This window comes from Abramis brama (assembly GCF_963993115.1).
Source record: "Abramis brama genome assembly, chromosome: 1".
In the NCBI taxonomy this organism is placed as follows: domain Eukaryota; kingdom Metazoa; phylum Chordata; class Actinopteri; order Cypriniformes; family Leuciscidae; genus Abramis; species Abramis brama.
Window position 1 is genome coordinate 489,749 of NC_139963.1, and position 27,500 is coordinate 517,248.

A 27,500-nucleotide genomic window follows, 5' to 3' on the forward strand; every position below is an offset into this window, starting at 1 on the left:
ACATCATTTAAACAAATCTCTGAATATCTAATAAACATTTAATATCACAAACCTTGCAGATTTAATGGAATCCAGCTGTGATATCTTGTAAGGTGTGCATTTGTAGCCTGATAAACGTGTGACTGCGAGTGACGGTCGAGTGAAGTGAGTGAATGCGAAGAGAAGATCAGCTTCACAGTAGACGCGGTCGAAAAACTTTAAATCCTTCATATTAAAATATGCTGTGCTATATCCAGTTGGCCACTGTGTCATATTCATATAGTTTTCACTGTGTGCTGTATGTAATATTAGCGTTACCTTGTCTTTATTTGCAAAAATATGATTACCAGTGCGCACGATATTACCAGATTACTGAGTGCCCTGTTACAGTGTTTGCTTCCTTTTTATTAACATATTCATATATTTTTAAACAATTACTTTATTTGTGAAAAATACTGTAATAGGATTGCAGATTCAAGAAGTTGCCATCTAAGCATGTTTATTTTAAAGATTTGTTTTCTAATTTATTTAAAATTTATAAAATATTGATTAAAATAAATATAAAGTATATAATAATAATATCGGCTTTACATCGGCTATCGGCCATCCTGCTCTCTAAGATATCAGCATCGGCATCGGCCATCAAAAAACCAATATCAGTCGACCACTAATCGTCATCTATCTCACCTGTGTTCTGTTAATCAGTGTAATGTGTGTTTGTATTTAAGTTCCATTCTATTCAGTCAGTCCTTGTCCGATCTCGTATTTCCCGTCGTATTTAGTGTGTGTGAACCTTCTGCCCGTCTTCTATGTACCTGTATTATTTATATTGTGAGTAAATGTTTGCATTGGAACTTTAGATTCTCTTTCGTCTTCTTCTGCCTGCACCACACCGTGACAGTCCCTCTGTATCTCCTAGTAATTAGACATTTTAAATGCTTATTTTTATCAGTAATTCTGTAGTTTAATGTAATAATAATGTAATGTAATATGTAGATTGAGAGATTTACAAATAAACATTTATCAAAAGCCTGTTGTATAATATGTGATGTACACATTTAAAGTTGTTTTTTCTACAAAAAAAGTTCAAAATGTTTTTTTTTTCAATGTTTTTTTTTTATTTATTTAGTAAATATTAAGTAAAATAAACTATAAATGTAATTTCAGTAATTGTTATGGATGCTTTTTTACTATCTTTAAATTAATGATATATCACCCATTGATCACCCTGCTCTCTAAGATATCGGCATCAGTCGTTGGTTAAACTTAATCTTGAAATAATACAAATACAATTTCTTAGGTTCTTAGGTTAGGGGTGGGCGATATGGCAAAAATATATCACGATTTTTTTCAGGAAAATCACGATTCACGATTTTATCATGATTCTTTTTATGTTGGTTTTACTATTTTGTGACTTAGCATTATAGCCAATCTAATGTCACTATTTTAAAAACAGAGCCTTAGGTAACAAAATATATATATAAAAAAAAAAAAGGCAGACGGGAGAAGATAAAAATATTTGTCATTATTTTTTTTGTTATTAAATATTAAGATCAAAGATACACATTACACATACACAACTTAATATACAAATTAAATAGGCTAAACAGTGCTTTATATTTTCAGCTACAGTAGGTGTATTTAACAGTAGCATTGAAGAAAGTAATTAAATGAACAAATATGAAAATAAAACAAAACAGACTTCACTGTATAAATTATACATTGATACTTATTAAATCTACTATTAAAGTTATCAGTCAAGGGCAGTGAGTGATTTTCTCTTTGCATTGTGTTGTTAACATTAAAGGGATAGTTCTCCTAAAAATTATCATAATTTACTCTCTCAAGTTGTTTTAAACTCGAATATCTTTCTTGCTTCTGTTGAAAATAAAAGTTATTTGGAAGAATGTGGGTAACCCAGCAGTTGATGTACCCCAGTGACTTCCATAGTATATTTTTCTCCTATGGAAGTCAATGGGGACCAGCTACTGTTTGGATAGCCACAATATTAATATTAGAAAAATATTAGAAAATATTAGAAGGAAATTAATACAGGTTTGGAAAAACATTAGAGTGCGTAAATGATGAGATCATTTTTATTTTTGGGTGAAATATCCCTTTAAGGACAAGCGGCAGCGTGTTTACTATTACTACTGTCTCTTTAAGAGTTGCGCGCGACGCGTCTAATATACACGCATTTGACAAGCAGATTTTCTCTCAATTTTCTCAAGTTTGCTTTCACTTTAGACATAACCTACTTTGTTTATGTAAACCTTGTGTGTATTTAACAGTATAAGCACAATAAGACTCGAAAGATAACTTAGTCCAGTATCCAGGCGCTGGTAGACAGGCTTTTAGTGCATGTGAGCTTCACATGAACGCGCTGAGAAACGCACACGTTAGAACAGCGCATCAGCATGCAAATTAAATGTTTAACCGACAAGGCATTAAAACACATGCAAATTGTGAACTTTTGTGAACTGCAGTGTCCCGTTCCGCTGCTTTAACATTTTATGTGAATATACGTTGCGTTGTTCAGTATGTTGGGACAGAGGCGCCAGAACAGATATAATGCACGATTCTATGATATTTCTTCAAAAGCAGATCGTGGAGACATTTTAATCGTCCACGATCAAAAATCGTCATATCGCACACCCCTATCTTAGGTTTAAGTAATCTTAGCTTTACTTAAATCATTAAAGATTTTATAACAAAAAGACATGTACATGTGAATGAAGGCATTTTTAGAATTATAGTGAAAGGCCTTTAACTTGCCATAAAACTGTGAACTGTCTCATTTAATAGTGTCAGTGCAATCAAGTCAAGTCAATAATATTGTTGAATTTTAAGTGTCCCCAACTAAGCAAGCCAGAGGCAACAATGGCAAGAACCCAAACTCCATCAGGTGACAGAAATAGAGAAGAAATCCTATAGCTATAAATCTTAACGCAAATATTTTTTTCAAACATGCTTAATTTTATCTAGGAAATTTGTCACTGAATAAAAAATGCTAATGTACTGGAAATAGTATTTTTTGTAGATGAATGCTGTTTGAATGCATTGTATGCTGTTTATGTAAAAAAAAAAAAATGGAAAATGTATTTAATATTTGTTTATAGAAAATGTATTGTATGTGTGCCATCTAATTCTGTGTTGTGATTTATTGTAGGTTAAATGATTGTAACTTAACAGAAAAAAGCTGTTCAGCTCTGGCTGCAGTTCTTGGATCAGATACCAATCTGAAAGAGCTGAACATGAACAATAATAATCTGCAGGATTCAGGAGTGAAGCTGCTCTGCACTGGACTGTGTAAATTGGAGATACTGAGGTAAGTTGAGCCACATGAGTCACATGACTAAAGTAAGGTGCAATGACTGACAGGACGATGCCAGAGTTTAAAAGTTATAAATAAAAGTTGCATTTCTTTGTTTAATATAAGTAAGTTTGTCTTTGTTCTATTGTAGTTGTGTTTTTCATTCAAAATAATAATGAGCCACAAACTAAGCAATCCAAAGATCTTTTATTTATTTGTTACAACGTGGGTATAGCATATCATCCTTCTTATCAATTTTGTTAATAAAAGTCCAATGTTTAATATAAGTAAATTTATCATTGTACTATTTTATTATTGATGTATTTTCATTAATACTAATGAACCACAAACTAAGCATTTGTTTTAAATTTAGGGGAAAACACTAAGACCTTCATTTCTCAGTGTTACAATGGGGGTATACTATGCCATCTGTCCTATTTGTTTTGTTGATAAAAGTTTGATGTTCAATATAAGCGAGGTTGTCATTGTGCCATTTTACTGTTGTTGTGTTTTTTTCAGTGAGTAATACTGAAGTGACATTAAGCGTTCATTTTGTGCTGCATTCATTTGGTGCTGCACTGTAATGCAAATAATTGCAGGGAATTATAATATTTAATGGATAATGTATTGTCCATATATGTATATTCTACTTCTTATAAGTTAAGACTTAAATTGTGCTGTTTTTGTTTATAGTAATTTATAATTTAGTGATTTAATCATTGTTTGCATACCTAGTGTTGAGTCAGAATTCAGATGATTCTGTTAGAGCTGGTAAATCTGCCACAGAAAGGGTGAGATCTAGTAGAATCACTTATCTTAAGATTGGATATAACAGGATTAATGTATTTTAGTGCTTTTGAGGGAGCTGTGTATCTTTGATTCTGCTTTCAGCTTTGCAGCTAGTCTTGACCAAACACTTCCTGTAGTTTATGAGTGTTTTACACCACTATTAAGGTATTTTGGTCCGTTTGTCTCACTCAGTGGCTTAAAAAGTGGGTATGCTCTATATGCGGCGCATAGGGGCGCAGCACCATGCGATGGTAAAATAAATAAATAATTACAATTCTTTTTTTGGTATTTTCTATATGTAGCTGCTGGGCAATTCCACGCAAAACTGTCACATCCATAACGCCAACTAAATACCATGGCATTGTGTTGGTGTTATGGATGTGACAGTTTTGCGCGGAATTGCCCTGCTGTTGTGCATTTATAAATCATTTCTGCATTTCCTCAATGTTATATAACATTTTAGAGGACTAACAGGCTAGAGTAGGCGCCCTCATAAGATTCCATCATAGAATTTTGACATTGAAGATATCGCGAGCGTAATATTGCGAGGGGCGCCATGAGCACTGAGCGAGCAGGTACGAGTAGTGAATTGTCGTTGAAAAAGATGGATAAAGCAAAAAAACCGTCGGGGCTAAAGATAGAAAAAAAAAGAGGGAAAGTGAGATGGCATGTCAAGGGATACCAAAAGCAGCTAAATAAGTGGATGGTGAAAGGCAACAGGTAGGATTTAAAGTAGGGCTGAACGATATTCTGTTTTAACATCAACATTGCGATGTGCGCATGAGCGATAGTCACATCGCTGGAACATGCGATGTGAAGGGTAGTAGCACCCATGGTGTATTAAGAGAACGGTAGCACCAGGGTAGCACACAGTAAACACGAGTTTGTTGTATGTCTTGTTGATGGGGTGACATGCACGTTCCGCGTGCCTGCACAGTGATTGATTCGCTGTGCCGCTGCTCACCGCTCACAGCCAACATTCACATCTTAACAGATGTTTGTTTGTTCATTAGGCTATAATTCCTCAAAATAAGTAAAAAAAAATCTTATTCTCTCTCTCTCTCTCTCTCTCTCCCCCCTTCTCTCTCCCTCTCTCTCTCTCACTCTCTCTCTCTCCATGTTTTCGGTGCTGATGCAGTGACGCGTTCATGTAAATGGCACCTAAAAGCTGTCACAAAGTAAAAGTAATTATTATAAGTATGTAAAATATTGCAATGAGACATTTTAATTGTTTATTAATAAACAAGTGTTTTCTGTGTCAGCTGCAAAGATGAAGTTGACGATATTGACTCGCGATCTTCGCAGTAGTGAACGCGCCAGAGAGAAATGCACATTTCATATGGATTACATAGTTTTATGTTGTTTTGAATGGTTCTGTTTAAAAGTAGAGATTTCTGTGAGTTTCGGTTCATGGATGATAGCTTAAGCTCCAGTTTAGGCGCTGGCACCTCCGTGTCGTGATTAGCTATTGTCTGCTATATTTACTTTTTATTTATTAAATCTAGGAAATTGGATAATGAAACACTGATTAAAATTAAGATACAATTAATACAAAACGAAATTCGCTTTAAAGAAAGGCTTTGTGCTTTCTGTTTGAGGTCTCTGTGAAAGTTTTAAAGCAGTCTTATAGCCTGGATTGATGGCTCGCAACATCGCAATATATATCGTTGGGAAAAAAAATCGCAATGTAATTTTTTCCCAATATCGTGCAGCCCTAGTTTAAAGTGTGATGTCTGTGCTTGGAGGCTTTCAAATGTTCATGTTAACAGACATTAACGCTCTAAAGTTCTCTGAAGTGTGGCTGAAAAACCAAGTAAAACTTTAAATAACCATTGAATCAAATTAACATTTTATTCTTATCTGTGAAATAAGCATGTAACCCGTTTCAACTCCACCACTCAAAGAATTGTTAAATTGTTCGCCAAATTTGTTGCTTCATACCCCTCTGACACTGGGTAGTTGCGCCCCTGGTCTCACTCATCCTTGCAAAGCTGCTTCAGCTCAGTGACATTTGTAGGCTTTCCAACATGAGCTGTGCTTCAAGTCCTTCCACAGCATTTTAATGGAATTGAAGTCTGGACTTTATTGGGCCATTCCCAAACTTTAATTTTCAAATTTTCCGACCATTTTCAGATCATAGACTTTCAGAGTTGTACAGTTTTAGTTAATTGCAATCTTGAAAGGGATGTTGATGTCTAACATATTACAGTTTTTCTCGATTGCTTAAACACGTTTCTTGAAACTATGCCTCGTATTCTCAAAACAGTAAACACAAATCCATAATGTCTCACCCAGTTCCCCAAACATCCTATTTTCCGGTAAAAATGAAGCTCTACACTCAAAACCATTCACTCTTGCTGAAAAACCAAACTTTGCCCTCAGACAGGACACACAAGCCCTCAAAATCACACACACTACAACATAGTCTAACACACTGCTGCAATAAATTCAAAACAACATTTCCACAACTGGTAAGTTATGTTGTTTGTGGTTCCCCACCAACACAAAAGACACAACCAATGGATACATTGGCACATTTTTATTCATTCATGTACTACACAGTACAACACACACACACACACACACACACACACACACACACACAACAAAACAAAACAAACATTTTTTCCCTGTTTTACTTTCTTTTTTTTTATTCTCTCCTCTAAAAATTTATTCTCTCCTCTTTTTATATTTACTTACAGTAAGATGTGTGTGACCATCATATGACAGTAAAAGAGCACACACAAACCTTATTCTAATATGAAAGTGTATTGGAATGGTAAAGAGTGTTGGGATGTGACAGGAGGGCCTCCACTCAAGGAGACAATATGATGAACACTTCTACGAATGTTCCACATATGGTTGAAATACCTTCATATGCCTAGAAAGATAACATTCTGGAGTCAAGACTATAAAGAAGAAAGGATGCCCTCCCTTCACTGTCACACTCTGCAGCCACTCTGTGTGACTGTACGACTGCTGGCCTTTTCTTGCAAGAAAATACACCTCATCAAAGACTATTGGAAATGTTTGTCTCTTACTCAGTGATAGAATTTTGTTTGCCTCCACTCCTCCCTGAAGGTTCTCGAGGCGACGGTAAAGCAACTCAAATTTGGCCTTCCTCGTAGCCCAGCCTCCCTCATAGTCATACCATTGATAAAGACATGGGCAACTAGAGTGGCTTGAATTTCATCTGAGACTGCTTGTCTTCTTGCCCTTGCCCTTCGTCCTCCTCCTCCTTATCCCTCCTCGGTTACCCTCCCTATCTCTTCCTTCATGTCTTTCTGGATCCATTGTTCCAAAACTCAATAAACTGATTTGGGCCCTTTTATCTATCTAATGAAGGATCTGATTGATGTGTGTTCAATTTTGACTCTTAGTGTTTCCACCTGGGTAACTGTGTGCTAACTGAGCTGAAGCTGTGCTGACTTGAGTGAACAATATTGAATGCTAGTCAGGGTGGGAATTATACCGTGGCCATGGCCGCCGTTGCCCTACACTTTGGCCTTCATGCCCCGTGAAAAAAAAATCATCGTACGGCCACAGTGGCCTGTGTGCCCTGGCCCTGTCCAAGTTCCACCCAAGTAGTCTCTGAACTTCAATTAGTTTGTGGATTCGCGCAGGTGCAGTGTCATAATCACATCGATGATCTCACGCATCAAAACAGCAGTGCAAGAAGCATGTAACGTCAGCACCAACAGAAGAACGACACTCTGTTGTCGACACTGGTGCATAGATATATACACTAGATTTCGCCTTGGCTACGGCATTCGTTCATGAACTGCCGTAGCCAAGGCGAAATCTATATGTCTATCTATGCACCAGTCTGCGCACACGTCACACAGCAGAAAGCGCGGGCGCCCTCAGATCACTTGGACGTCGCTGTGTTACAAGAGGTAAAAACAATATAAATACTGTTCGTTTTCTCACACAAACCGCTCGTTTCGTGTCTTAGGCCATCAATGTGTACTTGCGATGGGGAATTGTTTAATTTGGACGATGGGGAATTGTTTTAATTTGGACTCTGTGGATGCTCTTTGAGACCGTGACCATAGACCTGCATTATATGACTGACAGACAAGAACGGTTTGACCTAAAAATATCAAAATCTATTTGCTAGTAGATAAGTGCCCTTTTCAGAAAAGGGCCCTATGCAAGGTTCCAGAGGTAACGGCGTCGGCGCACTGAAGCGTTTTTTTTTTTTTAGAATAGAATAGAATAGAATTCAACTTTATTGTCATTGCACGTCACAAGTACAAGCAACGAAATGCAGTTTGCATCCATCCAGAAGTGCTTTAGCAAGAATATAGATATATTACAAAATATAGATATATTTTAGATATGTTACAATGTACACGGTATGAAGGAATGTTATGAGTGCTATAACTATAAGTATATACAGGCTATAACTGTAGTAAGTGTACAAGCTATGTACAGGCTATAAACAGGTTATACGTATGGATATAAATAAAAGACTATAACAGACTATAAATATACAATATGCAAGTATTAATAACAGCTGTAGAACTATAATTATTGTATTGTATTGTACAGCATGGTTGTCTATACAGTATTTACAGTAAGATATATATGAATAATTTATACAGTAGTAATATTAAAGTGCATGTGGCTGTAAGTGGTGGTCCAGCCACTGTGTATGAGTGTGTATGAGGATACTGGGGTTTTTTTTGTCCATTGTGTGTATGTTCAGTTATGGGTTGTTGTCAGTGGTTGTGAGAGTGCGTGTATGTTCAGTCTATGAGTTTTAATGTGGGTGAGATGTCAGGAGGCAGAATTCCAGAGTCTGACAGCTGTAGGATAGAAGCTGTTCCGGTACCTGGTGGTCTTAGTCCGGAGGCTCCTGTAGCGCCTCCCAGAGGGCAGGAGGGTGAAGAGTCTGTGTGCTGGGTGACTGGGGTCTTTGATGATTTTCCCGGCCCTTCTCAGACACCGCTTCCTATAGATGTCCTCTATGGAAGGAAGTGGTGCTCCAGCGATGCGCTGGGCGGCTTTCACCACCCTCTGCAACGCCTTCCGGTCCGAGGCAGAGCAGCTCCCATACCAGACTGTTATACAGTTGGTCAGGATGCTCTCGATGGTGCAGCGATGGAAGTTCACCAGGATGTCTGAGGACAGGTTGTTCTTCCTCAGAGTCCTCAAGAAGAAGAGGCGCTGGTGAGCCTTCTTGACCAGCTTGGAGCAGCTGGTCGTCCAGGTGAGATCCTCTGAGATGTGGACTCCCAGGAACTTGAAGCTGTTCACACGCTCCACAGCCGTCCCCTTGATGTGGATGGGTGGATGTGGGTCAGCATTCCTCCTGAAGTCCACGATGAGCTCTTTGGTCTTCTCGGTGTTGAGCAGCAGGTTGTTGGTGTCGCACCACTCAGCCAGACGATCCACCTCCTCCCTGTAGGCGGCCTCATTGCTGTCTTTAATGAGGCCGATCACCGTGGTGTCATCTGCAAACTTAATGATGGTGTTGGAACCATCGACAGGTCTGCAGTCATGGGTGAGGAGGGAGTAGAGGAAGGGACTCATCACACAGCCTTGTGGTACACCGGTGTTCATTGTGATGATGGATGAACAGTGGTTATCCAGCCGGACATGTTGGGGCCGGCAGGTCAGGAAGTCCAGTAACCAGTTGCACATGAGGGAACTGATGCCTAGGTCTGTGAGTTTCCTGATGAGTTGTGAGGGGATGATTGTGTTGAACGCTGAACTGAAGTCTATAAACAGCATTCTGGCGTAGGTGTTTTTATTGTCCAGGTGTGAGAGGACAGTGTGCAGCGCTATGGAGACTGCATCCTCTGTGCTCCTGTTCTGACGGAATGCAAATTGGTGGGGGTCCAGGGTGGGGGGGAGACAGGATTTGAGGTGTGCTAGGACCAGCCGCTCTAAGCACTTTGTGATGATTGGGGTGAGGGCTACCGGGCGGTAGTCGTTGAGGCTTGATGGGTTGGAGTTTTTGGGTATCGGAACGATGGAGGTGGATTTGAAGCAGGCCGGTACCACAGCATGGGCCAAGGACAGATTGAATATCTCCGTCAGCACTCCTGCCAGCTCCACTGAACACGCTCTGAGAACACGGCCAGGGATGCCATCAGGACCTGCAGCCTTGTGGACATTAATCCTGCTCAGCACCGCTCCTACATCAGTGGGGGAGAGAGTCAGTGGTTGGTGGTCTGGAGTCACCTCTGCCTTAGTTGCAGTTGTTGTATTCCCCCGCTCAAAACGAGCATAGAAGTTGTTGAGCTCGTTGAGGAAGGGGACATCAGAGGATGCGGGGGAGGGTTTGATGGTCCTGTAGTCTGTGATGATCTGGAGACCTTGCCACATACGTCGGGGATTGGAGTTGGAGAAGTGTTCTTCTACCTTCCCTTTGTAGTGGTGTTTAGCATTTTTGATGCCCCTCTTCAGTTTGGCCCTGGCTGCACTGTAAGCCTGTGCATCCCCTGACCTGAAGGCGGTATTGCGGGCCTTCAGTAGGAGACGAACATCTCGGTTCATCCAAGGCTTCTGGTTGGGGTACATGGTGATCTGTTTCTGGGTGGTGACACTATGTGTAGTCAAGGAGATGTGGTCCAGTACAGATGTGGCGTACTGGTCCAAGTCTGTGTGGATGAACATATTCCAGTCTGTGTTTTTGAACCGGTCCTGGAGCACAGCATCTGTCCCCTCTGGCCACACTTTTACTGTCCTCACAGTGGGTTTCACACGTTGGATGAGTGGTGAGTACCGAGGTGTGAGGAACAGGGAGAGATGGTCTGATTGTCCAATGTGGGGGAGGGGTGTTGCTTTGTAGGCTCCAGACATGTTGGAATAAACATGGTCCAAAGTTTTGTCTCCTCTGGTGTGACAGGAGACATGTTGGTGGAATCTGGGAAGGACTGTCTTTAAATTGGAGTGGTTGAAGTCACCAGCAACAATAAAAGCAGCCTCAGGGTGTTTAGTTTGGTGTTTGCTAATGGCTGTGTAAAGTTCTTTCATAGCTAACTTAGCATTAGCATCCGGGGGGATATACACTGCAGTGAGTATGATGGAAGTGAGCTCTCTGGGGAGATAATAAGGTCTGCATTTGACCATTAAAAACTCCACATTGGGTGAGCAGTGACTCTCGGTAGTGGCAGAGTTTATGCACCAAGCATTGTTGATATAAATGCACAAACCTCCACCTCTGGTCTTGCCGGAGTCGTCTGCTATCCTGTCGGCTCGGTGTGTGTGGCGTCCTGCTAACTCAATAGCATTGTCCGGGCAGCTGTTGTTTAGCCATGTTTCGGTGAAAATCATGACATTTGAGTCCATAATCCGTCTGTTGTTAGTGATGGAGAGCCGTATTTCGTCCATTTTGTTTGCCAGAGAACGGACATTGGCGAGGAAAATGCTGGGTAAAGGGAGCCGGTGTGGTGTTAGCTTTAGCTTAGCTCGTAGCCCTCCGCGCCTACCCCGCCTTTGTTTACGTTCTCGGCGCCGTCTGCGTGCACTTCCGCCCGGCCGGGAAGAGTGAGCAGCCTCCGATGTTCTGGAGATCTCTGGGATGAGGCGGAGATCGGCGATAAAACTATTGGAGTTTTGAGTCCAAATGTTCATAAGCTCCTGTCTGTTGTAGATCAGCAACGAACAGCAATTCGGGATGAATAATCCAGTCAAAAGTAGATAAAAAAACGCTAAAAAACAAATTCTAGAGAGACGCTGAGCCTCGCGTTGTTCACGCGCCGCCATCTTGGTTGTTCTGATTTATAGTTGGTTGTTTTATAGTTCAAAGTTACTATAAGATTTAATGTTATTACCTTGACAAACTATAACTTACATCATTAAAAAGATATAAGACTCCCGTTTCAGTATTTGACCACTATTGTATTCTGAGAAATTTATAGTGACAGTTATGTCTTAATTTGTGTCAGGAGTTATGAAATGCAAAAATGAGTCGATACCTTTAATATGAATTATGAGCGTCAGACGCTCCTATTCATAAAAAACTCCTGTGCTGTCGTCATGAAAGCGATTCACAAAACAACGTCCCTCGCGGCTTTTAGCTCAAAAGTGTGCAGATTTGGAGAAATATTGATATATTCTCAGTTTACATCAGATTTCTATTGACAGGAATAATATTTTATTGAATTTATACCCAAATGCGTCGATGTAATCATTATGAGCGCTGTATACTGATGTGCTGTGTTTTCAATTCATACCAGCAGCCTGAGGGCGCTCTACTGAACATTATAGTCCATATTTGAAACACATGAAGAAGAGCGTTCGACAATGCAGGAAATTATTAATTTATTGGCATTTGTGTTGTTTCTGAATGCTTTTATTGGCATTTGTGTTGTTTCTGAATGCTTTTATTGGCATTTGTGGTGTTTCTGAATGCTTTTATTGGCATTTATGTTGTTTCTATTGTTGTGTGAGGGTGTATACCTTCTGGATGTAATGGCGCTCTCTCTCTCTCTCATTAAAAAATGTTTTTTTTATTAAAAAAGTCATAATCCATGTCTTATTCCAAATAAGGATGTTATGCTATCAATCTGAATGGGAAAACCATCGAATTGTATGATGGCCTTTGTGTCCTGTCATATGGCCTTGGTGCCCCTAAAAAAAAAAAAAAGGTGGAGGCCAAATGGCCTTGCCCCTAAAATTACATAATTCCCACCCTGATGCTAGTGCTTTATACATGACAACATGGTGTAGGCAATGAGAAATGAAGGGATTTGTGTGTAGAGTTTTGCAGTGACAGTTCAACAAATCTGACTCATGTGTCAAAACAGGGAATAGTGTTTATAGTTTAGTGAAATGGGTGTGCTTTTTGATAAATGGCATTATGGTTTTGAAATTTTAGTTCAAAAGCCTGGTTATAGTGTTTAAGCAATTGAGAAAAACTGTATTCAGTGATAGAATTTTGTTTGCCACTATACCTCCCTGAAGGTTCTCGAGGCGACGGTAAAGCGACTCAAATTAGGCCTTACTCGTAGCCCAGCCTCCCTCATAGTCATACCATTTATAAAGACATGGGCAACTAGAGTGGCTTGAATTTCATCTGAGACTGCTTGTCTTCTTGCCCTTGCACTTCGTCCTCCTTTCCTCCTTATCCCTCCTCGATCTCTTCCTTCATGTCTTTCTGGATCCATTGTTCCAAAACTCAATAAACTGATTTGGGCCCTTTTATCTATCTTTTGAAGGCTCTGATTGATGTGTGTTAAATTTAGACTCTTAGTGTTTCCACCTGGGAAATTGTGTGCTAACTGAGCTGAAGCTGTGCTGACTTGAGTGAACAATATTGAATGCTAGTGCTTTATACATGACAACATGGTCTAGGCAATGAGAAATGAAGGGATTTGTGTGTAGAGTTTTGCAGTGACAGTTCAACAAATCTGACTCGTGTCAAAACAGGGAATAGTGTTTATAGTTTAGTGAAATGGGTGTGCTTTTTGATAAATGGCATTATGGTTTTGAAATTTTAGTTCAAAAGCCTGGTTATAGTGTTTAAGCAATCGAGAAAAACTGTAAAGTTCACTGAGCCTTTTGTTTGCCTCCATATTCAATTGTCAGTTTTTGCAACTGACTTTCAATACATTTGTATGAAGAATACAATTAAATTCAGTTTAAGGATTTATATTGTTCAGATTTAACTGATTAATCAGCTGAATGTTTTCCTCTCTATTCTAGACTCTCTAACTGCAGTGTGACAGAAGAAGGTTATAAAGCTCTGGCTTCAGCTCTGAGATCAAACCCTTCACACCTGATAGAGCTGGATCTCACAGGAAATGATCCTGGACAATCAGGAGTGAAGGAGCTCAGTGATTTACTGCAGGATCCAGACTGTCAACTGAAGACACTGAGGTGAGACGGGATCAAATAATTAACTAAATTAGCTATATGCAGGCTAAATATTCTGAAATATAAAAATTGAGTGTGAGGGATTTGTTCACTTCACACAAAAAGATCTTGGAATGAGATGGCGAAGTGTAGTAGCGTTTAGTCCACTGTCTATAATAGCCTAATTTAGAGATCACTTCTTTTTTTAACCGACTACCGACAACTTTGATCGGTTAACGTTGATACGGTCAACCATCGGTCAAACGGTCATCGGTTAACATCCCTAATCCACACATAAAAAATGTCGATCCTAAGGTGTTTTTTTTTAAACCAGTAATTTTATTTATTTAGCATGAATTTATTTTATTCAGAAAGTACGTTATGCATTAAATTGATTAAACGTGACAGTAAAGGCTTTTACATTGTTACACAAATATATATATTTCATGTAAATGCTGTCCTAATAATTATGATGCTGAAAACTCAGCTTTGATCACAGGAATAAATTACATTTTAACATATTGTTTTAAATTGCAATAATATTTCACAATATTTGTTTTTACAAAGATTTACTGTATTTTTGATCAAATAAATGCAGCCTTGGTAAGCAGATTAGACTTCTTCCAACATTAAACATCTTACCAACCCCAAACTCTTGAAAACTAGCATGTAACATTTACTATAATTTTGCTAGTTTGTGCAATTAGCCTCTCTCACTCTCTCTCTCTCTCTCTCACTCTCACTCTCTCTCTCTCTCTCTCTCTCTCTCTCTCTCTCTCTCTCTCTCTCTCTCTCTCTCTCTCTCACACACACTCTCTATTTCTCTCTCTCTCTCAATTTTCAATTTTTCAATTTCAATTTCATGTTGCTTTATTGGCATGACAAAAAAAAATGCATCTGTGTTGCCAAAGCATAAGAACAATAAACAACAACAAGTAGTTAATACATCTGATATAGTAATACAAGTAAACAGGATAATTATGATATAAAAGCAGATACTAAACACATTCTGTGCATGTCCCTCAAAGGGTACATTGAAACAATAATATATATATATATATATATAATATAAACAAAAAAAAGAGAATACAGTCAAACAAAATAATAAAAATATATATATATAATATATAACTTGTATAAATACCTTTTATACAATTTTTATTTATTTATTTAGCCTTGTATTGTGGCAGGAGAAGACATATTTAGCTGCTAGCCATGCCGTGCTTTTATCTTCCCCTAATAAAAAAGGAAGCTTTTTGTCCTCAGTGTAGGCAGTGAAGCCTGGTATATATTTTTCAAATTTTTGGAAATATTTGTTTCTTAAGACTTCATATTTGGGACATGTACATAGGAAATGTAATTCTGTTTCGATATCCTGGTGGCAGTGAGTACAGACTCGTTCCTCTCTTGGTCTCCACACTTTTAAATGTCTACCTCTTTCAATTTCCAGCTCGTGGTCACTGACTCTGTATTTTGTTAAAATTCGTATTTCTTTTGGATTTTTTGTTTTGAGATATTCGGCCAATTGGATATCTCTGTTCAGGGACTGATAACAGAGGAGTTTGTGTTGTATTTTATTTTCATTTTGCCATTGTTCTGTATACTCGTCTTTTAATTTAGTTTCAAATCTTTTGATTGAAGACTGAGGACTGTGTCTGTGGCGACTCTGATGCTCAGTGTACCTGTCTCTCTCTCTACCTGTCTGTCCACTACTGACTGTGTTTATCTCCGTGTACCTCTGAGCCAGCTGGTCCAGGGGGTGGACGTCTGAACCCCGCTGGCTGCTCAGGAGAGCTTTGTATGCAATGGAATTTTTATCAGCTTGATTTAAATGCTGCCAAAATTTAATTGACCTTTTTTGGATTTGAATATTCAGAGGGAATATACAGAGTTCTGCTCTGCATGCATTGTTTGGGGTGTTTGGGCGAACTTTTAGAATCATTTTACAGAATTCCAGTTGCAGTTTTTCAGTGGGAGTTTTATCCCAGTTTTTAAATTCTGGTTTCGAAATCGGGCCCCAAACTTCGCTTCCGTAGAGCATTATTGGTGTTATCAGAAAATTGTAGATTTTTAGCCAAATTCTTGCGGGGATATTTGTTTTTCCAAATTTGCATTTGATTGCATACAAAGCTCTCCGAGCTTTATTACACAGTGTGTTTATGGCCAGGTTGAAACTCCCTGATGCACTAATTTCAACCCCTAAGTAATTATATGAACCCTTTTGTTCTAGTCTGGTGTTGCCCAGAGTGAAGTTGTAACTCTGTCTATTTCCCAGAGATCTGGCTCTCCTCTGAAATACCATAACACTGGTCTTTTTCAGATTGACTGTCAGTGCCCATTTCTGACAGTACTGCTCTAGGACGGACAGGCCCCGTTGTAAACCTTCTTCTGTTGGGGACAACAGAACCAGATCATCGGCATAGAGCAGGAACTTGATGTTGGTATCATGAAGAGTGAGACCTGGGGCTGCAGATTGTTCCAACATGGTTGCTAGTTCATTGATGTAAATGTTAAACAGTGTTGGACTCAAACTGCATCCCTGTCTCACGCCACGCCCTTGCTTGAAGAATTCTGTTCTTTTGGAGCCAATTTTTACTGCACATTTATTTTCTGTGTACAGTGATTTAATAGTGTCATAGACTTTACCCCCTATCCCGCTTTCGATAAGTTTGTAAAAAAGCCCATCATGCCATATTGTGTCAAAAGCTTTTTTGAAGTCTATAAAACATGCAAATATTTTCCCATTTTTAATTTTGGTGTAGTTTTTAATAAGGGTGTGGAGAGTATAAATGTGGTCTGATGTACGATATTTTGGTAAAAAGCCAATTTGATTTTTACTTAAGACATTGTGCTCGGTGAGAAAGGACAGTATTCTGGCGTTAATAATACTGCAGAAAACCTTCCCCAGACTACTGTTCACACTAATGCCTCTGTAGTTGTTAGGGTCCAATCTGTCGCCATTTTTGAAAATAGGGGTGATGAGTCCATGGTTCCAGATCTCAGGGAAATAACCAGACTCCAGAACGAGGTTGAACAGCTTGTGGAGAGCTGCCTGCAGTGCAGGGCTACTGTGCTTTAGCATCTCAGGGCAGATGCTGTCCACTCCACAAGTCTTTCCAGCCTTCAGAGCCTTCAGTTGGCTCTGTATTTCTGCTAGAGTTATTACTGTATCTAGGGGGTTTTGGTAGTCTTTCACCTTTTCCTCTAAGTGGTGAAGTTTTTCAACTACTGAGTGTTGTTGGGGGGTGATTGCACTATAATCAATATTCTTATGCAAAAATTCAAAGTGATTTTTCCAGATCAAACCATTTTGTATTGTTAATTTATCTTTAGTTTGTCTTGGACTGAATTTATTCCACAAATTCCAAAAGACGTTTTGGTCAATGGCTTCTTCTATTTTGTTAAGTTCTTCAGATCTGTAAAGCTCTTTTTTCTTATTGATCAGTATTTTGTAGTTTTTTAGTGCCTGATGGTATTGGACCCGTATCTGACTCTCATGGGGTTCTCTGTGTTTTTGGTTTGATAATAGTCTTAGTTGTTTTCTAGCATAAACGCATTCATTATCATACCATTTTTCTTTTGAGGGTTTGTGTTTTGTAATTTTGTTACTATAGTTAATTATTTTGAGATTTGATTTTGTAGCTAATTCATCAAATATATTGTTTAAATGCTGTGTAGCCAAATTTACTCCATCTTTTGTGCATGGGAATTTAATAAGTCTGAAGATAATAAGTTTGGATTTGATTTCTGTACTCTCAAGTGCAGTTAAATAATTCTCTATGTTGCTGCATTTTTTCCATATATATTTTTGGTGGAGGTCATACATTTTGCTGGTTTCTGATTCTTGTACAAAGCTATACTTTGTAGACTTATTTAAATAAAGAGTTGTTTGGCAGTGATCTGAAAAGGGAAGTTGTGGTGAAACTACAAATGCATTGATATCCTCTGTGTCGATATCGGTTATCGTATAGTCCACCACACTGTTACCTAACACAGAGGAATAGGTCATTCTACCCAGAGAGTCACCACGGGTCCTTCCATTAACTATGTATAAGCCTAGGCTTTTGCATATCTGGAGAACTTGTCTTCCGTTTTTGTTTATAATATTGTCAAAACTTTGTCTTTGTGGTATTGCGTGAGCTGGGACTGGGGAGATTTGACCAAATATGTGTTTGTTTCCATCTACTTCGATGTAGTCTTTCTCTTTTCCAGTTCTTGCATTGAGATCTCCACAAATTAAGATGTGACCCAATGTGTGACTCTCTCTCTCTCTCTCTCACACACTCTCTCTCTCTCTCTCTCTCTCACACACACTCTATTTCTCTCTCTCTCTCTCTCTGTCTCACACACTCTCTCTCTCTCTCTCTCTCTCTCTGTCTCACACACTCTCTCTCTCTCTCTCTCTCACTCTCTCTATTTCTCTCTCTCTCTCGCTCTCTCTCTCTCTCACACACACACTCTCTCTATTTCTCTCTCTCTCTCCTCTCTCTCACACACTCTCTCTCGTTCTCTCTCTCTCTCTCTCTCTGAGCGGAAGTTGGGCGAGTGGATGCGAGAGTGGGAGCGTGGTTTTTGCGTGAGTGTTGTTTTCTATCTTTCTATCTTTTTTTCTATGTTGTTTTAGTCTTATTTAATATTTTTGTTATCGTTAGTGGTGTAGCTTAAAGTGGTTTAGTTTTTTTGGTGGCGGCGACGGCCGGTGTGACTGGGAGTCATGCCGGTTCGCCCCAGATAGCAAATTGGCTTTGGGCCGGATCTGGCTAAATTTCGGCTGAGATTTTGGCCCACATACCGCATGGAATTACGGTCCAAGGTTGGCCCAAGTGCTGTTTGCCGAAAATCAACCAGATCAATGCCGGAAGCAGACCAAAACTCAACCAGAGTTTTACAATGTACCCAGATATTATCCAGAACTGGCCCAAAACAACACCGTAATCCCCAGATGTCAGCCAGACAAAGGCCAAACTGCCACCAGCTTTACCCCAGAACTCAGCCACAACTTACCCAGAAAACAGCCATAACGGGGCCAATATTATACCAGTCCCCAAAACTGAACCAGAAATTATCCCTGTGTAATACTTATATATTGTGCAAGGAATAATAAAATAATGACACTACACAAATGCAAAGTACAGCATTTTATTGAGAGGGGAAGAAAATCTCAGCCAGATAAGTGGAAAAATAAAAACTACAGGAAAAAGACAATTGAATGACAATTTTTGCATCGTTGTGGGAGGAAGTGTAAAGAGGTAAATACAGATTTCTCTCGTCTCAGGGGAAAATGAGAAAATGTTGCACGACCATTCAATAGTATGACTGGGTTTCTAACATTGCAAAGCTTAATACAATGGGTGGAGTGTTCCTTTAAGAAAACATCAGTTTCACAACACATGCTGCAAATACAATACAACCAATAAATAATAATACAAAATAAATAATAAAAAAACACTACTGTAGATATTTGCGTTGTTGGTCTGCCATTTGCAGTACGTTTGTGTATTCGGTTGTGTTTTGAATATTTGCAGCACATGTGCTGTCAAACTGATGAAGATGTTTTGTAAATTTGCTTGTGTTTTTTTCTATTTCCATGCGTCCATATTCAATTGTCAGTTTTTGCAACTGACTTTCAATACATTTGTATAAAGAATAAAATTAAATTCAGTTTAAGGATTTATATTGTTCAGATTTAACTGATTAATCAGCTGAATGTTTTCCTCTCTATTCTAGACTCTCTAACTGCAGTGTGATAGAAGAAGGTTATAAAGCTCTGGCTTCAGCTCTGAGATCAAACCCTTCACACCTGATAGAGCTGGATCTCACAGGAAATGATCCTGGACAATCAGGAGTGAAGGAGCTCAGTGATTTACTGCAGGATCCAGACTGTCAACTGAAGACACTGAGGTGAGACGGGATCAAATAATTAACTAAATTAGCTATATGCAGGCTAAATATTCATAACTAATATATTATTTTAGTTATATAATAAGCTGTACAATTTGTTGCATCAAAATGATGAAGATCAGATCAGATGCTGCAGGTTCTGTCATGATGATGATGATAACCGTCAACACAGTTTAGTTGTGATACGAGCTACAGGTCAAATAGACATTATGGGTCAGTATATGTGTGCTGACATTCAGGAGTATACCTTAATAATTAACAATAATAGTTTATAGCCCAGATTCACTGCATCTCTCTACAGCAGGTCTATGAGTCTCCAGATGTTCACAAACATGCAGTTTCACAAGCCAGTTTTCTCTGTGCTGACGTTTTTCACTCCTCCTGCTTTAAAGACAGAAAGATCTTAATTTCACACTCTGTATTCATACTGAAAATCATGATCTAGTGAGCTTTTGCCCTTCTGCTCTGTGAGACCTTTCTGTTCTTATGAGTTTGCTTTAGGACTGAGTGTTGCTCTAGTTTCTTTTAAATATATATTTATTTGTGTATTTAAATGTTTAAAGAAAAATTTCGTATCTAAATAACTAACTTAAGCTTGTCTTTAAAACAATAATTACGTTTTTTATCGTATCAATCATTTTTTGTAATGCAGTGGACATTTAGTTGATACCTGAATTGCCTCTTCTGCAGGTTTGTGAGTCCTGCTGCTGAGGAAGCCTGTCAGTATGTGAATAGAGTTGTGGGTATAAACCCGTTACTCCAGAGAGAGCTGAATCTGAGTGGACATGAACTAGGAGACACACGAGTGAATCAGATCGCTGCTCTACTGCAGGATAAACACTGTCAACTCAACACACTGACGTGAGTATTGCTCATTTATTTATTATATTACTTTTAAGCATTTTTTCCCTCAGTCACACAGAGCCAGAACAATTTAAAGTAATACAATTAAACAGTCAATTAAACTATTAAGCTGCAACCCCACTTTTGAAAAATCCCCAGAATGTCACATGATTATGGCACTTTTTCATGTGTTCCATATATGGACTAAAGCTGTGTCCGAAATCGCGTACTATGGGAGTAGGTACTACATTTAAATTATTTGTGTATTTAAATGTTTAAAGAAAAAAGCTTAAGCTCCAGTTCAGGCGCTGGCGCCTCCGTGTCGTGATTATCTATTGTCTGCTATATTTACTTTTTATTTATTAAATCTAGGAAATTGGATAATGAAACACTGATTAAAATTAAGATACAATTAATACAAAATGAAATTCGCTTTAAAGAAAAGCTTTGTGCTTTCTGTTTGAGGTCTCTGTGAAAGTTTTAAAGCAGTCTTATAGCCTGGATTGATGGCTCGCAATATCGCAATATATATCGTTGGGAAAAAAATATCGCAATGTAATTTATGCAACAGATATTGGGAAAAAATTACATTGCGATATTTTTCCCCAACGATATATATTGCGATGTTGCGAGCCATCAATCCAGGCTATAAGACTGCTTTAAAACTTTCACAGAGACCTCAAACAGAAAGCACAAAGCCTTTCTTTAAAGCGAATTTCGTTTTGTATTAATTGTATCTTAATTTTAATCAGTGTTTCATTATCCAATTTCCTAGATTTCTGTCCCTCCTTCAGAAATACGTAACGAGTTCTGATTGTGCCAGCGGTTCCTGTGTTGTGATTCAACAGCAGCTTAGCGCACGTTGCTCGCAGAGGCGGACAAAGTACACAGCTACATTACTTGAGTAAAAGTACAGATACCCCTTGCTAAATTTTACTCAAGTACAAGTAAAAGTACTACAGTCAGATGTCTACTTAAGTAAAAGTACTAAAGTACTTGTTTTTAAAAGTACTTGAGTATCAAGAGTACAAGATTACATTTTCTAAATATTGCATTACTACTGCCACAGTGCTTACATTGGTAAACACAGCAAACACTTGAAGCGAAAACTATCATTAACTTGTTCAGAAAATTTAAATAGTCTGGCGAGGTGGGGCCATAGGTTGGCACATTCCCGGGATGCAATATTTTTTTTCCCAGGATGGTAGGGGAAGACTCATGAATATTCATTAGGGAAGTCATCCCTGATTGGTCTGATGACCTACCCCTAAACCTACCCGTCACTGGGGGTCTTATGACCTCCCTAACCCCGCCCCTAAACCTACCCGTCACTGGAGTTAAGACCAATCAGGGATGACTTCCCTAATGAATAATCATTCACTTTGAGTCTTCCCCTACCATCCTGGGAAAAAAAATATCGTTCCTGGGATGGACCTGCTGCTTCTTCATCCATTGTTTCGTCCATGGTTTCGTCTCTTATCTAAATCTGACCATGGAGCTGACTTTGGCGGAAAGCTGAAGGTGATTGCTGATAGGCTGTCCCAATCAGTGGCGCCTGCACAATTCAATCACATTTGAGAGGGAAACAACAAATTGAGGGTTTCCGAGATGTTTCTTTTTTCCTTTTTTTTTTTTTTTTTTAGAAGAAGTAACGGGTACTCACAGTTATGGATAGAAATGTAGTGGAGTAAAGAGTACAATATTTGCCACTCAAATGTACTTGAGTAAAGTCATGAGTACTCCCCAAAAATGATACTCGAGTAAAGTACAGATCCCTCAAAATTGTACTTAAGTACTGTACTCAAGTAAATGTACTCCGTTACTGTCCGGCTCTGGTTGCCCGGAAAGGTCACGCCTCTTACCATAACGTGGAGATGCATGCGCTCAGGGAAGGCCAAACAAAGGTGATTTGACTCGGGATGAAAATAACAGCGTCTCGATGACATGGTGACAAACACACTCTACAAACGCAACTCTTCCTCTTCTCCGTGGGAGCGTAACAAGACCACGCCCCCCTTTTTGTGTATTCCTGTGGGCAGAGGTTAGTCAAAAAACTGTTCTAGTGACGTCATTAAAGAAGGAAGTAGAGGGATGTAGTCCAAATCGTCCGTTCGCTGTAGGCTTCTGTTAAATAAAATATCTCGCTTGGCATTGAACTTTGAGCTTTATAATTTTATACAGATATTATTTATACTCTAACAACAACATTACACACTAACTAAAGTTTGAAACATGGGATCACGAAGAACGGGACCTTTAATATATTTTGTCATGTTTTGCTCTCATCTGAAACATGTCTTTATCTACATTACTCTATAGTGATTCCTCGTCATGAACATGAACTTATCCCTGTAAAGCCTGACATATGAAATAATAGTCAGATTTTTTTATTTTTTTTTATTTAACAGTTTATCAAACCTTTAGAAAAAATATAAAAGACCATGTAAAAATGTTTGCATGTTTGTCTTGTATCATATGATACACCAGACTTTAATGACTTGTATAGAATTATATATTAGCTCATACTCATACTTGTGGAAAAATAATTGGGGAAATAATGTAATTTGGTACAGATGTTATGTATATTGCCAACAAGTAAGATGAAATTCTGAAAGGTTATAATATAAAACATTGAGATTTTTATAAAACAGGCTTAAATGAAGTACATATATATTACCACATCATATATTAGTTGTCCCTGTCACGTGTCAGCGTTTGTTTGGACTTTCAGTTCGAGTTTTGCTTGGTTCCTATTTGCCTTTCTATGGTTACGTCATTATCAGTTCAGTTGTGTCACCTGTTTAGTCATCATCGTCATTAGTGGTCGACCGATATATCGCCAAGGCCGATATATAGGCCGATATTTGGCACTTTTAAAATATCGGCATCGGCCGATACGTTTTTCTGATTGGCCGATGTGTTGGAAGCGGGACTTTTATTTTGACGGGTGGTGCTGAGAACACCAGCGCCTGATCACACAGCGCTCACTCACATTCTCCGTCTTCATTAGTTTACAATCTCTGTCAGTCATATCTAATACTTTGTTAGACAGAACTGGTAAACAAAGAAACTCTCTCTCTATGTTTTCGGTGCTGATGCAGTGACGTGTTCATGTAAACGGCACCTAAAAGCTGTCACAAAGAACCAGCAAAAGTAATTATGAGTATGTAAAATATTGCAATGAGACATTTTAATTGTTTAAATTAAAACCTGTTAACCTTCGCCAGTGCGTCGGCGCACTGAAGCGTTTTTTTAATTTATTTAGTTCAAAGTTACTATCAGATTTAATGTTATACCTTGACAAACTATACATCATTAAAAAGATATAAGACTCAAGTTTCAGTATTTGATCACTATTGTATTCTGAGAAACTTATAGTGACAGTTATGTCTTAATTTGTGTCAGGAGTTATAAAATGGAAAAATGCGTTGATACCTTTAATATGAATTATGAGCGTCAGCCGCTTTCATTCGGAAAAAAACTCCTGTGCTGTCGTCATGACAACTCTTGACAAAACAACGTCCCTCAGGGCTTTTAGCTCAAAAATGTGCAGATTTGGAGAAATATTGATAGATTCTCATAGATTTACATCATATTTCTATAGACAGGAATAATATTTACTGAATTTATACCCAAATGCGTCGATGTAATAATTATGAACGCTTTCATACTCTGATCTATTGTGTTTTCAATTCATACCAGCAGCCTGAGGGCGCTATATGCACAATAATAGTCCATATAATGAGCATGAAGAAGAGCCATAATCATGTGACATTCCAGGAAGTCACGGACACACACAGCTAACCAGGCGGTCAGGGTTTCATATTATTTTGAAGGTACCCCCGGGAGCCGCCATTGGCTAACAAGCCTTCACCTGCAGTTAGCATCCCATTGACTCCCATTCATTTTCGCGTCACTTTGACAGCGAATAACTTTACATCTGAGGCGTTTAAAGACTCCATTTGTCCATTGTTTATTTCTAAAGAAACACGACAATGTATAAAAGGCTCCATTACCTTGTATCTTACGTTATGGCCCCGTAGAAGCAGTTTTTGTAAAAGTAGGCTAACGATTGCGTCATAACCACGCGACTCTCTGGAAATTACCGTAGAGACAGGAAGAGAAGCTCGCAATCAATCGGGGGGACGTGGAGGCATAAAGTCCGATAAAGTAAATGGAGAAGCCCATAGAGAGTCATGACGTTGCTCCTGCTCCTAGCTCATGGACAGCTCCTACTCACACTCTCCGTCTCTGCGAGATTCGGAAGGGAATGGTTCCGATTTCGCTTGGCACAGCTACTAGAAAACTTACAACTGTCAGGCAGGCTGCTCACGTCACATCCACGTCGTCAAGCTCAGTTTGAGTCTGCGCAGTACGCTCGGCAATCAGGAAGTGACTGCTTCTAATGTGCTTCAACTTCTCTCCGTTGAAACCTATGGGGTCGCTGTGTCCAGTTTATATACTGTCTATGCAGCTAACAGAGAGATCGCTGTAACATGCTTTTTGACGTTTTGAAGACAATAAACATGATTGCAATGATATTTGATTTGCCTGTGTTCTTCAAGCCATGCCAGGTATTTTCATAATAATAGATTATATTAATAATGTAATGCTAATCGATATAGACTTTATCATCGTGCAGAATACTATAAAATAATATATTTTCTGTCTGATTTTTTTTTATCTGAAGCCAAATTAGATCACAGAAGATTATTTAAAACACTCGACTTGCGTTATAAAGTAAGTTTGGAGCACAAACATGGTTTTAATCTCATAAATGGTCGTGTATTGATGGTGTGCTAAGCTAACATGCTAGCTAGCCCAGGTGCACCTGCCACCTAAGTTAGCAGTTATTCTTTTATGATTTTTTTCTGAATAGGAATGCTTACTGAAATGTTTCTTTATTCAAGAAGGGCATTTGAAGTGAGAACTTTGATAAAAGAAATTAGGGATTGAATCCATATGAATAGCCTGTGAATAGCCAGTCGTTATAATGCAGACAAAAGAAATGCATATTTAGAGCCATAACCAGGCTGGAGAGGTGTGAATGTGTGCAGGAGAGACTGAGACTGAATGGGGCTCGTTTGCACCACAAAAAAAATAGAGACAAAAGACTGAATAGATGACGACTACACATCAGTTGCATTTTAGAGTCTAATCAAAATAGTCATATGACTTGATCTTGAAAAATATTTAACTAAATACAGAGTTTTAGACTTATCATCTCCAGATTTTACATATAACATGGTCAGACATGTGGCTTTAGCTGTAGTGCATTTCTAGATTGCTACAGTGCCAACTTCAATTTTATTTTCATTTGGATGTTTCATAAAAATAAATTTCTAATAACTTTACAAAACTTTGAAGCTATTTATAACAATTTTTTTTCATTATGACAATAATTAATTCTACATTTACAATAAACTGCCAGGTGTCAGCTTTCAAATTAGATCATACTTGTGCTTTTAGTACAAAGGGTTCTTGAACTGTATCTGTTTCAGTTTGGGTATGTCATTTCTGGGGATTTTTCAAAAGTGGGGTTGCAGCTTAAAGGGATAGTTCACTTTGAAATTAATTTTTGATATGTTTTAGCTTACCTCAAGGGCATCCAAGATGTAGGTGTCTTTGTTTCCGCAGTAGTTTCAATTTTGATATTTTTAGGTCAAACCGTTCTTGTCTGTCAGTCATTGTGGTGTACTTAAATAACTAGGCAAGGCACGCGTTTAACTGCTTTATATCAAATATCAGGGCATCACATACAAAACCCCACATGTGGGTATTACAGGCTCCAACTTCGTTATGACATGCGCAGAATACACACTAGCCAACAACGGCAAGTCTTTAGGGACAACATTAATGCGCATATTAAATAGTACTGAATACACCACATTACCTCCCCTTTAAAATTAAAGGTAATCCCCACATAGTGCATTAACATACAGTACACCCCAACTTAAAACTATACTTCTTTCACAGAATAGTGATTTTACTCCGGTTAATTTAACGACCGGCAATTTAAACAAAACATGTTAACTTTACAATAACACAAACCCTCTTAAGTAACAAGTCCCAGAATCATTACTATCTTTAATCTCTGTAACGTGACGGTTGCTTAGTCGCGCGCTCCGAGCGCCTCAAAGTCACAGTCTCTGGATCAGGCAGCCCGGGCTGGTCCAACGTAAAAGGTGGTGTTGGTGCAGGTGTTGCGGAGACTGACACAGCAAGGTCACTCTCCTGCTCAGCTGACTGAGTTGCTCCTTGAGGCTCTGGGTCTGAATCACCCTGAGGGTAACGAGGTCGCAACTGGTCTCCATGACGCCTGTATACCTGGTCAGTTAACTCTCCCTGCACCCGGTACGACACTGGACCTGTCTGTTGTGTAACTACTCCTGGGATCCATTTGGGTTTATCCCCTGCAGTATTTCGTAGATACACCGGTTCATCCACATCAAACTGTCTCTCAACAGCCCGATTGTCATGTTCTTCCTTCTGCTGATACTGCCTCCTCCTCACCCTCATGGCGATGTTTGGCTTTAGAAAGTCCAACCGCGAACGCACATGTCTCTTTAGGTGCAAATCTGCGGGTGACTCTCCAGTTGCACTATTGGGAGTTGTGCGATATCGCAGTAGGAAATGCGAGATTTTGTCCTCAACACTCAAATCCTCTCCATTCAGCTTTTTCATGCCTGCTTTGAAAGTGGCAACATACCGCTCAGCGAGGCCATTGGTAGCTGGATGCCGCGGCGCACCAGTTGTGTGAAGGATACCGTTCCTTTTCATGAACAGCTGAAACTCCTCTGACGTGAAGGTTGTGGCGTTGTCTGTGACAACTTGCTCCGGTAATCCATATGACGCAAAAAGTCTC

The 27,500-nt window shown here is 38.9% G+C and overlaps 1 protein-coding gene across 18 annotated transcripts in view; it reads left to right on the forward strand.

The window, feature by feature from the left end:
- Nucleotides 1–27,500, forward strand: part of LOC311090947 (uncharacterized protein) — a 228,180-nt gene that overhangs the window by 6,483 nt on the left and 194,197 nt on the right. For 17 of the 18 annotated variants that reach the window (XM_084126594.1, XM_084126605.1, XM_084126600.1 and 14 more), the window contains 4 exons: nt 3,149–3,307; nt 13,742–13,915; nt 19,619–19,792; nt 20,483–20,653. In XM_084126594.1, coding sequence (XP_083982720.1) covers nt 3,149–3,307; nt 13,742–13,915; nt 19,619–19,792; nt 20,483–20,653 — 678 coding nt within the window. The remainder of the gene's footprint in view (nt 1–3,148; nt 3,308–13,741; nt 13,916–19,618; nt 19,793–20,482; nt 20,654–27,500) is intronic. The other variant, XM_084126608.1, reaches the window with a different exon arrangement.